Source organism: Loxodonta africana, chromosome 3 (genome assembly GCF_030014295.1).
Source record: "Loxodonta africana isolate mLoxAfr1 chromosome 3, mLoxAfr1.hap2, whole genome shotgun sequence".
Lineage (NCBI taxonomy): Eukaryota > Metazoa > Chordata > Mammalia > Proboscidea > Elephantidae > Loxodonta > Loxodonta africana.
Genome location: NC_087344.1, coordinates 29,381,215 through 29,394,545, shown reverse-complemented (window position 1 = coordinate 29,394,545; position 13,331 = coordinate 29,381,215). Strand labels below are relative to the sequence as shown.

At 40.4% G+C, this 13,331-nt stretch overlaps 1 protein-coding gene across 1 annotated transcript; it reads left to right on the top strand.

Moving 5' to 3' along the window:
- Nucleotides 1–10,835: 10,835 nt before the first annotated feature.
- Nucleotides 10,836–12,628, top strand: LOC100667797 (olfactory receptor 7A10-like). The gene has a single exon (XM_064279903.1). The coding sequence runs from the start codon at nt 11,624–11,626 to the stop codon at nt 12,626–12,628; it is 1,005 nt and encodes a 334-aa protein (XP_064135973.1). The 5' UTR covers nt 10,836–11,623.
- Nucleotides 12,629–13,331: the final 703 nt, after the last annotated feature.

The following is a 13,331-nucleotide window of genomic DNA, read 5'->3' as shown; positions in this document are numbered from 1 at the left end:
TAATGGGTACAGAGTTTCTATTTGGGGTGATGAAATCATTTGGAACTGGTAGTCCTGATGGTTTCACAATATTGTTAATTTTTTGGATGCCAATACTACATGAACTGCACACTTTAAAGTGCGCAAAAAGGTGAATATCATGGTATGTGAATTTTAACACACACATACACACACACAAAAGCACATGGCATACTCAGGACACCAAAACTAGTTCTAAATGTCTGGTTGGCAATGTGGGGGAGAGATGGAGAATATTGAAAGATGAAACTGGCTTGGCAGATGGAGGCTGAATTATCAAATGCCCTTATATTTGAGACTACAGAGAAGTGGCTTATTTCTAAAGTTAATGAATATCAGTCCGGTGTTTGTATAAAGGGAATTCTATGAGCATGTCTGCATTGTAGAAAGATCTCTCTGGGGGCAGTGAGTTGAATGTGCTAGAGGTAGGCTAGCCTCTTCTGATTAGAGAGAGAGATGATGAGAGACAGTGGAGGTTGGAACAGAGCAGAGGGAAATGGATGGAAATCTCTGAGAGCCAGAATGCACGAAGAGGGAGCTAGCATTTATTGAACACCTGCTCAGAAGAGGAGAAACAGGATTCAAAAGGAGGAGTGTTTTTATAGCTTAGCAGTCAGTGGTCGGTGTTGGACATCTGTGGACACTGGCTCTGTAGCTACAAGTTGGTGAATGTGGATGTCTTCTGCAGGTCCTCAAGCCTGATATTTAAAGCACTCTTCTGCACAGGGTCAACACACCCAAGGAAGTTTGGACACACCCTGTCTCTGTCAAATGCATGGATTTTGTTCCACTGACTTCCTCTTCTTCTTTCCTATATCTGGTTTCGTTTCTGCCATGGGGTAGGGGTATTGTGTGTGTGGGGGGGGTCAAGGCATCATCAGATCTCCCACTTTCCACTTGGGTGTATTAGATGGCCCTAACAGGCCTCTTCACCTCTCTGGACCTCCGTATTTATTATGCAAAATCAGGAAATGGATCTAATTCTGGGTGCCTCAATCATGGTGCTGTTGACATTTTGGGACAGTTATTTCTTTGTTGGTATGAGAGAATATTTTTTGTGCTGTGCACTGTAGGACGTTGAGCAGTGTCTTTGACCTCTAGACACTGGATTGCCTCTCCCCTTTTTATGGCAGCCAAAAATGTCTCTGAGAATTTCCAGGTTTCCCCTGCAAAGCAGAATTGGCCTTGAGTGAGAACCAGTGTTCTAAATGACCTCCAAACACTTTCATACTCACTTTCGATGATTCTGAAGCCTCAGGACATGCCAGGGACACTACAACCTTCAGCCCCTCTGAGTAATAAAGAGCAGTTGCTTTGCCTTCCACAGCCCTAGGTTTACCTTTCAAGTGGTGCCCTGCTTCATCCTTCCCAGACCAGTATGGAAATGGGAGGTTTTGAAGCAGCTTCTGCCTATGATTTCAGAAGCATCCTTTGCTACGGTTTTAAGGTTCTCATAATGAAGAGTGTGAAACAACCATGAACGTATATTTCTGTTGATAATTTATATCCGTCTTATAACACAGAAAAGTAGAGAACAGCTTTTGCTATCCAGCAGATCTGAATTAGCATCAGCACTATTATCAGGCAGTAGTTGTGTAGCCTGGAGGCTATGACCTCAGTATGCTAGGTCAAAGTGTGTTAGTTTTCTACTGCTGCTTAACAGATGATAAGACTTGGTAGCTTAAACAACACAAATTAATTTTCTTACACTTCTGAAGACCGAATGTCTGAGGCCAGTTTCTCTTGGCTAAAAATCAAGGTGTCAGGAGGGTTGACTCCTTCTGGAAGGTGTAGGGAGAACCTGCTACCTTGATTTTCAAGCTATTAGAGGTTGTCTGCAGTCCTTGGCTCATGACCCCTTCCTCACATCACTCCAACCTTTTGTATCTGTCATCACCTAGCCTTTTGTCTCCTTTGATCCCCTGCTTCCCTCCTATAAGGACCCTTGTGATTACATTGGTCCCACCTGGATAATCGGAGACAATCTCCACCATGTCATGCCCAAGGATACTTGATAGATTCTGGTGTTTTGATAAAGAGATAGGTACCACTCTTAGTAGTAAATCTTCCTAACAGAAACTCCTTTCTAGAGAGGCTTTGTGGATGCTGTTAGATCTAAGTACTGTACCCTATATGTAAGAAAAATGCCTAAGTTTTCAAAACCTTTTGAGCAACAGTTAATTCAATGTTCTTTTCATGTCCAAGGTATGATAACTCACATCCTCAGCAGATAAATTGTCAGCAGCTATTTCATTCAAGTGTCTTATATCTGGGACTGCCTCACAGGTATGTACCACATGAACATACAGAGTAGTCAATGAGAATAAATTCCTAATTCCCATCTGCCTTAATTCCGTCTCCTGCTTCTTGTCCACAACCACTAAGTGTTTTGTGTAGAAACTGCCTTCCAAAAACCCAGACCTCTTTCAGTCGAGTTGACTTCAGCTCATGGCAACCCCATGTATTTCAGAGTAGAACTGTACTGCATAGGGTTTTCATGGCTGTGATCTTTCAGGAAAAATCCCTAGATCTTTCTTGTGCAATGCTGCCGGATGGATTTGAACTACCAATCTCTTGGTCAGTAGCCAAGCAGAAACCATTTGTACTACCCAGGAACCTGGTAACCTCTTTAGGCTGCTGCTAATTGGAAAATTGCACATTCTTACAGCTTCTCATGCACAGCCTTGGTTTTACCCCATGATGGCCTTGATGTAAGACACAGTTCTTTTTATGTATTTTTCATAAAAAATGTCCATACAGAAAATCATTACTAAGAAATGCATATTTTACTAGTGATTTAATGAAAGAGAGAGAAGAGAGTGTTTACACTCCAGTGTCTGAGATTTTTCTTGAAAATTCCCCGTTGTGATAATTCATCTCCTAAAGCTCCCTCCTCGGTTGCCAAACTCTGGGCTTTCTTTCTACATTTTTCCCTTTTCAGACTCTCCATCTCTCCTCTTATCTCATTTTATACCTTCTCCAGAGGTTCTCAGTCTTTCTTTTACAGAGGAATTTAGGGGTTTTTTCAGTATTATCCTAATTTTATATATCAATTATTTAACCGACTTAGAGTAAGTGAGAGATCATTTTTCTTTAAAGTGAAGATTTTATTTGTGGTCAGATAAAATTAATAAAAGAAAAAGGTACCCTGCTTATCAGGTGTTATTCCTCCTAGAAAATGAAAAAAACAAAAAAGCCACGTTGCTGTAGAGTTGATTACACCCCGTGGAAAATCCATCCTGTCTAGAGGCAGTAGGAAATGAGAAAATGCCACGAACAATTTTTTTCCTGCTACGTGTCCATGGAAACAATTCTGAGGATGATGCAGGGCTAGGCAGCATTTTGTTCTGTTGTACATGTGGTCACTATGTTTCAGAAACAACTCAACGGCACCTAAAAAAACACATGACTTAATTTTTTAAATCCATAGAATTTTGGGGTTCCTGAAAGGTTGAAAGAGTAACATCTTCCACCATGCATTGCACTTTGCCAATTGCATTCCAAAGCAAATTGGACTACATCTGAAGCTGTCAAATTCTGTCTCTAACTGTCCTATCTTCTTAAGGTTATCAGCTTTTGCCTCAGACATTTTCAAATCTCTCCTTAATAGTTGTGTCTTTTTACAAAGCCGGGAAGAGAGGCTTCATTTTAATGGAAATCCTGAAGGTAGTTTTTCTTGAAATTACAGTTCTAGGGTTTAAGCTTTTTTTCCCAGGAGACCTCTGACCTCCCAGTGGTCATAAAAAAACTCATAGAATTTTCAAATTCTGGATCCTCGAAGTATCATTTGCCACTGCTTCTAGCTTAGTTTATTTGCCACCTTCTGATAGTTTCTCTTCAGTGACTATTTCTGAGGCTCCTGTGTTGTGATGGATCAGTTTTGTGTAGCCTCTCTTGCCATGGTCTTTTAACTGCCACCCAAGACATTGGTTGGGACTGTGCAAATAAAGTACTTGTGGCCCACCAAAGGCACTGGTCAGTTTTGCCATTCCACTAGGCTTCAAAGAGAGCTAATTCCAGAGCAGAGAGAAACTCACCACAACCAAGGAAGAACAGAGAGGAATGGAAAGCATGTCCTTTGACCCAGGAACCCTATGCTGAGAAGCTCCTGGACCCTGGTCACAGAGAGCTGTAACAATGAAGACAGTGATATGTGGTGGCAAAGAAATGGTGGCAGGGGAGGCTGACAAGAAGGAGAGACCAGTAGGAGCATCTGGCTTGAGAGACCAGCAGGAGAGACCTGCAAGAGAGACCAACAGAAGACGGTGCAGTGGGCTTTCTGGCCCGAGAAAGCAAGCTGAGTGCCTTTGGCCTGAGGCTTACTCGTGGAATGGGGTGCCTCTGGACACTTATTGGCAGAGCTAAAAGAGGTTTGTAACACTTGCCCATGCAGAACAGAAGCCAAGGGGCCAAAGACGCATGTTGTAGCTTGGCTGGGAAGAGGCTGTCCTGATGGAAGAACTGTATCCTGAGCGTTCTTAACCTGTTACTTGCTTATAAACCCCATAAACGTGAGTATTGTCTGTGAGTTCTCTGTAGTCATTTGCAATGAATTATCGAACCCAGCAAAGAAACAGAGAGTGCTGTGGGAGGAACAGTTGGTATAAGAATTGGTAAAGACGGTGGAGAGAGGATGCATGTCTGACATCTATCTCATAACCATCAGCCTTCGGCTGTTGATCTTGATTGTCCTTCCATTTTTGAAGTTAGAGGAGGTCAGATGCCGTTTCCTCGTTGTTTTCAGAGCTCCCTTGCCACTATTTTCTCTGGTATTATTACTAGACTCATGGTCAATGAAGTTTTCAGAAAAGGACCATAGGAAAATATCTAGAGTTTATTTAAGTCACTGTCACCCCCATCATTTCTAATAGTCAGTAAAGCAGGAAATAGAAGGGATAAGTCATTGTACCTGAAGTCACACACATAGGGAGTAACAAACCCACATCTGTTTGTTATTTTTATTTCTGCTCTCCACATTCTGTCTCTCTGATCTTTTTTCTCCTTTTCACTTTACTGTCTGACATTTTTCATTGTTCTCTTATCACATCATGAAATACATTATTTGAATTTTTTAAGCAACTTGTGATATTAATGATTAATAACTGAACTACCTGGTAGAGTAAAAAAAAAAAAATCCCCATTTATTTTTTGAAACTGATTTCTATTTTATAAATGGTTGTTGTCAGAGGTTAGGAAAATGTGGAGATATATACCATTAAAAAGTCACACCAAAGATCAACATTGGAAGATAACATTTCATTCACTAGTGATGTAGCACCATACTAAGTGCGTGTGTATACATATGTTATCTTTTGTTTTTCTCAACCTTATGCTGAGAAGTGATGGAGTCCGTATCTAACCAACATCTGTATGACTATAAAAATTTTGAAAGTCATTAAAATCTTCAAAACTCTTTGACAGTTTTACAGGACAAAATATTTTCTGAGCTGTGACTTTTAAATATGATCTTGAGCTATACTGCATAGGAATAAGACAAATTTCATCTTCCTTTGTCTATAAACAATATTCTCACATATTTTTCTAAGTAGATACTTTCTTATTTTTGTGCTTTAACTAAAAGTTTATAGTTCAAGTAAGTTTCTCCTACAAGGGTTTACACACACATTGTGATGTAACCCTAGGTGCTCTCTCTAATGTGACTGCACATTCCTCCTTTCCACCCTGCTATTCCCATGTCCATTTAACCAGCTCCCAGCCCTTTCTGCCTTCTCATCTCACCTCTGGACAGGAGCTGCCCATTTAGTCTGCTGTATCTACTTGAGCTAAGGAACACATTCTTCACAAGTATCATTTTATGTCTTATAGTCCAGTCTAATCTTTGTCTGAAGATTTGGCTTCAGGAATGGTTTTAGTTTTGGGATAATAGAGTGTTGCAGGGCCATGCCTCCTGGGGCCCTCCAGTCTCAGTCAGACCATTAAGTGCAGTCTTTTTACTAGAATTTGAGTTCTGTACCCCACTTTTCTCTTGCTCTGTCAGAGACTTTCATCTTGTTCCCTGTCATTGGTGGTAGATGGGCACCATCAAGTTCTTCTAATCTCCTTTCTGTCTCTTGGGCTCATATTTTCCATATGTCCTTGGTGTTCTCCATTTTCCTTTGTTCCAGGTGGGTTGGGACCAACTGATGCATCCTAGGTGGCTGTTTGTCAGTTTCCAAGGACTCAGATGCCACTCACGAAAGTGGGATGCAGAACATTTCCTTAACAGGCTTTGTCATGCCGGTTGACCTAGAAGTCCTTCAAAATCATGGTCTACACACCTCCATTCCTGCCACTCTGTTCTTCAAAGTGTTTGTTGGTATTTAGGAAACTTCTTAGCTTTTGCAGACACTTTCTTTAGGTGATGAAGATGTGGTATTTTATCTCTACACCAACATCACCCTAACTGTAAAACATTTAGAAACATGTGCATTAAAATCAGCAACAAATATTGTGTTTTTATGCTCAACTTTATTATAGTTCTTGAAGTCATATAAGACATTAAGGTAAGGATAACAAAAAGCAAATAATCAAGATTACATTGAACGATAGTATTATTAAATACTTATATAAAGCTTACAGCTGATACTTACATAAGACTTCTATTCATAGACACTGTCCCAAGTGGTTTACATATGTAACTCATTTATCATTCTCAAAAACAGTATAAGTGCTAAAATGATCTCAATTTTACAACTGAAAAAAAAGAAAAACAAAGAAAAGAAAAACAAGCAGAGAGAGTTTAAGTAGCTGTTCTGAGGTCCCATAGATAATAAGTGGCAGAGTTTGGCTTCAAAACCCTGTAGTATGACTGCAGACTTGCCACTCTCAACCAGTATGTCCATCATCCCCTCCAGAGGGTCGGTCTCTGAGTGTCTGGTTGGAAGTGGAAAGCTACCAGGGTCTGAGGCAGCTTTTCTCTCCATTATTCCCATACTGTGCAGTGTGTCGCTTGTCTAAGCTCCTTTCTGTGTGTCTAAAATAAATTATTCTTTCCTCTCATTCTAAAAAATATTTTTCTATGCTTCTCCATGCCTTTGGCAGAATATGAACCCCAGAAAGAGAATTTCAATGTCCCACTTAACTAATTGTAATCTCAAAGTTTCAATTCCAAATTCCATGAGTAGGGGGGACAAAGATGGTGTAATAAGCTCATTGGGCTCTCTTCTGTCATGTCTTGTCCTGACCAAATGGCTTTGACAGTACAAAATTGACTGCAGGGACCCATTATAGTATCTGTGAGACGGAGCCCATGTCTTAGAAGGGGGGAAGGTATCCTCTGGACAGATATCCCAAAGGTGCCTTTTCAATTTAGACATCAGAATTAAATGCAGCTGATGAAAACCATAAGAAAGGAAATTTCAGCTCTTGGAAGGGTAATGTATTATCATAGTTAAACAGAATGTAAAAGGGAAAACACTTGAAATGAAGGACTTAATATCCCCGGAGGCACCCACTGTCAGATCAGTGTTTCTGAAACTGTATATGAATCACCTAGTGTAGTGGGGTGAATTGTGTTCCCCCAAAATGTATGTCCTGCTGGAACCTCAGAATGTGATCTTGTTAAAAACTAGAGTCTTTGCAAAGGTAGTTAATTACATAAGGATCCTGACATGAAATAATTTTGGATTTAGGGTTGGCTCTAAATACAATTTTTTTTACTAAATACAATCGCTGATGTCTTTATGAGAAGAAAGTAAGACACAGAGACACAGAGAGAAGAAAGCCACGTGAAGATGGAGGCAGAGGTTGGAGTGGTGTGTCTACAAGTCAAGGAACACCAAGAATTTCTGGCAGCCACCAGAAGCTAAGAGAGTGCCTTCAGAAAGAAACAGTAGGGCTGATGATAGCTTGATTTTGAACTTCTGGCCTCCTGAACTGTGAGAGACTAAATCTCTGTTATTTTAAGCTACCTGGTTTTTGTTAATTTGTTACCTAGGAAAACTTACCTAGTCAATTTGGCATCCTTAGGAAACTAATCCCCCATGTGTCTGTCAGTTTGCCTTACTGTGGGGGCTTGCATGTTGCTGTGATGCTGGAAGTTATGCCACCGGTATTCAGATACCAGCAGGGTCACCCGCGGAGGACAGGTTTCAGCTGAGCTTCTAGACTAAGACAGACTAGGAAGAAGGACCCGGTGGTTTACTTCTGAAAAGCATTAGTCAGTGAAAACCTTATGAATAGCAGTGGAACATTCTCTAATATAGTGCTGGAAGATGAGCCCCCCAGGTTGGAAGGCACCAAAAAGATGACCGGGGAAGAGCTGCCTCCTCAAAGGAGAGTCTAAGTGAATGACGTGGAAAGAGTAAAGCTTTTGGGACCTTCATTCGCTGATGTGGCATGACTCAAAATGACAAGAAACAGCTGCAAACATCCATTAATAATCAGAACCTGGAATATAGAAAGTATGAATCTAGGAAAATTCAAAATCATCAAAAAGGAAATGGAATGCATAAACATTTATATCCTGGGCATTAGTGATCTGAAATGGACTGCTATTGGCCATTTTGAATCAGAGAATCGTATAGTCTACTACACTGGGAATGACAACTTGAAAAGGAATGGTGGTGCATTCATCGTCAAAAAGAATGTTTCAAGATCTATCCTGAGGTAAAACGCTGTCAGTGATAGGATAATATCCATATGCCTACAAGGAAGACCAGTTAATACAACTATTATTCAAATTTACGCACCAACCCCTAGGGCTGAAGATGAAGAAATAGAAGATTTTTTATCAGCTTCTACAGTCTGAAATTGATCTAACTTGCAATCAAGATGCATTGATAATTACTGGCGACTGGAATGTGAAAGTTGGAAATAAAGAAGAAGGATCAATATTTGGAAAATATGGCCTTGGTGATAGAAACAATGCCGGAGATTGAATGATAGAATTTTGCAAGACCAACGACTTCTTCATTGCAAATACCTTCTTTCACCAACATAAATGGTGACTATACACATGGACCTGGCCAGATGGAACACACAGAAATCACATTGACTACATCTGTGGTAAGACACACTGGAAAAGCTCAATATCATCAGTCAGAACAAGACCAGGGGCCAACTGTGGAACAAAACATCAATTGCTCATAATCAAGTTCAAGCTGAAACTGAAGAAAATCACAGCAAGTCCACGAAAGCCAAAATATGACCTTGAGTGCATTCCACCTGAATTTAGAGACCATCTGAAGAATTGATTTAACGCACTGACCGCTAGTGACTGAAGACCAGACGAGTTGTGCAATGACATCAAGGTCACCTGACATGAAGAAGCAAGAGGTCATTGAAAAGATAGGAAAGAAAGAAAAGACCAAGGTGGATGTCAAAAGAGACTCTGAAACTTGCTCTCGAACTCGAGCAGCTAAAGGAAAAACAAGAATTGATGAAGTAAAGGAACTGAACAGAAGACTTCAAAGGGCGGCTTGAGAAGACAAAGTAAAGTATTATAATGACATGTGCAAAGAGCTGGAGATGGAAAACCAAAAGGGAAGAACATACTCGGCATTTTTCAAGCTGGAAGAACTGAAGAAAAAATTCAAGCCTCGAGTTGCAATAGTGAAGGATTCCATGGGGAAACTATTAAACGACGCAGGAAGCATCAAAAGAAGATGGAAGGAATACACAGAGTCATTATACCTAAAAGAATTAGTCAATGTTCAACTATTTCAAGAGGTGGCATATGATCAGGAACCGATGGTACTGAAGGAAGAAGTCCAAGCTGCTCTGAAGGCGTTGGTGAAAAACAAGGCTCTGGAAATCGATGGAATAGCAATTGAGATGTTTCAAGAAACAGATGCAGTCCTGGAGATGCTCACTCGTCTATGCCAAGAAATATGGAAGACAGCTTCCTGGCCAACTGACTGGAAGAGATCCATATTTATGCCTATTCCCAAGAAAGGTGATCCAGCCGAACGTGGAAATTATAGAACAATGTCATTAATATCACATGCAAGCAAAATTTTGATGAAGATCGCTAAAAAACAGCTGCAGCAGTATATTGACAGGGGACTGCCAGAAATCCAGGCTGGTTTCAGAAGAGGACATGGAACCAGGGATATCATTGCTGATGTCAGATGGATCCTGGCTGTAAGCAGAGAATATCAGAATAATGTTTATCTGTGTTTTATTGACTATGCAAGGGCATTTGACTGTGTGGATCATAAGAAACTATGGATAACATTGAGAAAAATGGGAATTCTAGAACACTTAATTGTGCTCATGAGGAACCTTTACATAGACAAAAGACGGTTGTTCGGGCAGAACAAGGGAATACTGCATGGTTTAAGTCAGGAAAGGTGTGAGTCAGGGTTGTATTCTTTCACCATACCTATTCAATCTGTACGCTGAGCAAATAATCTGAGAAGCTGGACTATATGAAGAAGAACGGGGCATCAGGATTGGAGAAAGACTCGTTATCAACCTGCGTTATGCAGATGACACAACTTTGCTTGCTGAAAGTGAAGAGGACTTGAAGCGCTTACTAATGAAAATCAAAGACCACAGCCTTCAGTGTGGATTACACCCCAACATAAAGAAAACAAAAATCCTCACAACTGGCCCAATGAGCAACATCATGATAAACGGAGAAAAGAGTGAAGATGTCAAGGATTTGATTTGACTTGGATCCACAATCAACAGCCATCTAACACCAGTCAAGAAATCAAAAGATGCATTGCCTTGGGTAACTCTGCTGCAAAGGACCTCTTTAAAGTGTTGAAGAGCAAAGATCTCACCTTGAAGACTAAGGTGTGCCTGACCCAAGCCATGGTATTTTTAATCACATCATACGCATGTGAAAGCTGGACAATGAATAAGGAAGACCGAAGAAGAACTGACGCCTTTGAATTGTGATGTTGGCAAAGAATACTGAATATACCATGGACTGCAAAAAGAATGAAGAAATCTGTCTTAGAAGAAGAACAACCAGAATGCTCCCTAGAAGCAAGGATGGCGAGACTGCGTCTTACATACTTTGCACAGGTTGTCAGGAGGGATCAGTCCCTGGAGAAGGACATCATGCTTGGCAGAGTACAGGGTCAGCTGCAAAGAGGAAGACCCTGAACGAGGTGGATTGACACAGTGGCTTCAACAATGAGCTCAAGCATAACAATGATTGTAAGGATGGCTCAGGGCTGGGCAGTGTTTCCTTCTGTCGTGGATAGGGTCGATATGAGTCAGAGTGGACTCCACGGCACCTAAGAACAACACAACAGGAAATTAATACACCTGGAAACTTGTTAAAATGCAGATTCTGGTTCAGTAGAGGCAGTCTACCGAGCCTGCATGTCTAACAAGCTTCCAGGTGAGGCTGATGCTGCTACTCATGGATCACACTCTGAGGAGCAAGGAACTAGATGATTCTATCTCAGAGATATGTGTGTAGAAAGAGTGGTGCTTGGTATGGTAGTTATCATTAGGGATTAGTTTGCTAACTTGGAAGGATGGACAGAGGTGGAAAGAATGACTGCATTTTTAATCCTTTGACTATTCAGCTGAACCTAATCTATTGACAAAATACAGGCTTTTATTTATTGTATGTGTCAAATACAATACTTGTATTTATGTTTATTCATTAAAAATTTAAAATCTGTAGTAGTGCTGCTGGTTGATGATGTGTATTCTTTTTGTAATGTATTACTCTTCTTTTCACTTTCTTGACAGTCACGCCAGCTACCTGGAACCAGGAAACCACACAGAGGTTTTAGAATTTATTCTCCTTGGACTCTCAGAAGTGGAAGAACTGCAATCCCTTCTTCTTGGGCTGTTCCTGTCCATGTACCTGGTCACATTTATTGGGAACCTTCTCATCATCTTGGCCACCATCACAAGCTCCCATCTCCACACTCCCATGTACTTTTTCCTTGCCAACTTTTCCTTTGTAGATATATGTTTCACCTCCACCACTATCCCAAAGATGCTGCTGAATATCCGCACCCATAACAAAACCATCACCTATCAAGGCTGCCTTTCCCAAATGTATTTTTTCTTCCTTTTTGCAGAGTTAGATAGTTTTCTCCTTTCTATAATGGCCTATGACCGGTTTGTGGCCATCTGTTACCCACTGCACTACACAGTCATCATGAATCCCAGACTCTGCGGCTTGCTGCTTCTGTTGTCCTGGATATTGAGTGGTCTGGACTCTCTGGTACATGGTTTGTTAGTGTTGCAACTGTCCTTCTGTACTAACTTGGAAATTCCCCACTTCTTCTGTGAAATCAATCAGGTTATTCAACTTTCCTGTTCTGACACCCTCCTCAGTGTCATAGAGATGTATTTTACAACTGTGGTAGTAGCCATTATTCCCCTCACTGGTATCATATTTTCGTATTCTCGGATTGTCTCTTCCATACTGCGAATTACATCAGCAAGGGGGAAATATAAGGCATTTTCCACTTGTGGGTCTCACCTTTCAGTTGTTTCCCTGTTTTATGGTACAGGCCTTGGGGTCTACCTCAGTTCTGCCACTACCCAAAATTCCAGGGCCAGTGCAATAGCCTCAGGGATGTACACCATAGTCACACCCATGTTGAATCCCTTTATCTACAGCCTGAGGAACAAGGACATAAAAGGGGCATTGAAAAGTCTTGTTGGGATTGTCATTTTAAATGAGTGACAAAAATGTTTGTCTTGCGGCTGGACAAGAAGAATCCATGAGTATCCAGGAACCAGATTGGCATTCTGAAATTCTGATTTTTGTTGTTGTTGTTGTTGTTCACATCTCTCTGACTTTCCTGGCATTTAGGACATTTTATGATTTTACTTTTCTAAAAGTAATTTCCAATTTTGGAACAGAACTAATTCGAGAGTATCTACTTGTTTCAAGTGGTGATGGTTTTTTCCAAAAACATGCTATCTTTAGCTTCATTTTGTCTTTCATGGCAAAATTAGGATTCGATATAAAAAATAAAGACTTGGAGCTCAATTTTTTGTTCTTGGCTTGCTGTTTATTACAATGCTTAGGTTTTTTGTGTTAGGCTTGAGCCAGCTTTTTATGTCTGTGTTCTCATTGAAGTCATTTTCATAATTCAGACCCTAATATGTGTAATTATCTTATAAGTTGCTTGAGACATTTTAGTTTCCTCACTGAGAGCTTTTTCTCTTACTCATTGGTGCCTAATATGACACTTAATAGCTTAAATTATTTAAAATTTAAAGGTAATAAAAATAACAGAAATTTCATAGCAGGCAGTTAAAGAACTGCACTGAGGAACATTTATAGGTTTAAGTATTAATATTAGAATAGGAGAAAGATCTAAATCGATGATCTAAGCTTCTACCTTAAGAAATTTGGAACAAATTATAACATGAGCTCAAAG

Bases quoted from the DNA above. Each gene is read 5' to 3' on its own strand.
- LOC100667797 (XM_064279903.1), top strand. From the start codon at position 11,624: ATGATGTGTATTCTTTTTGTAATGTATTACTCTTCTTTTCACTTTCTT.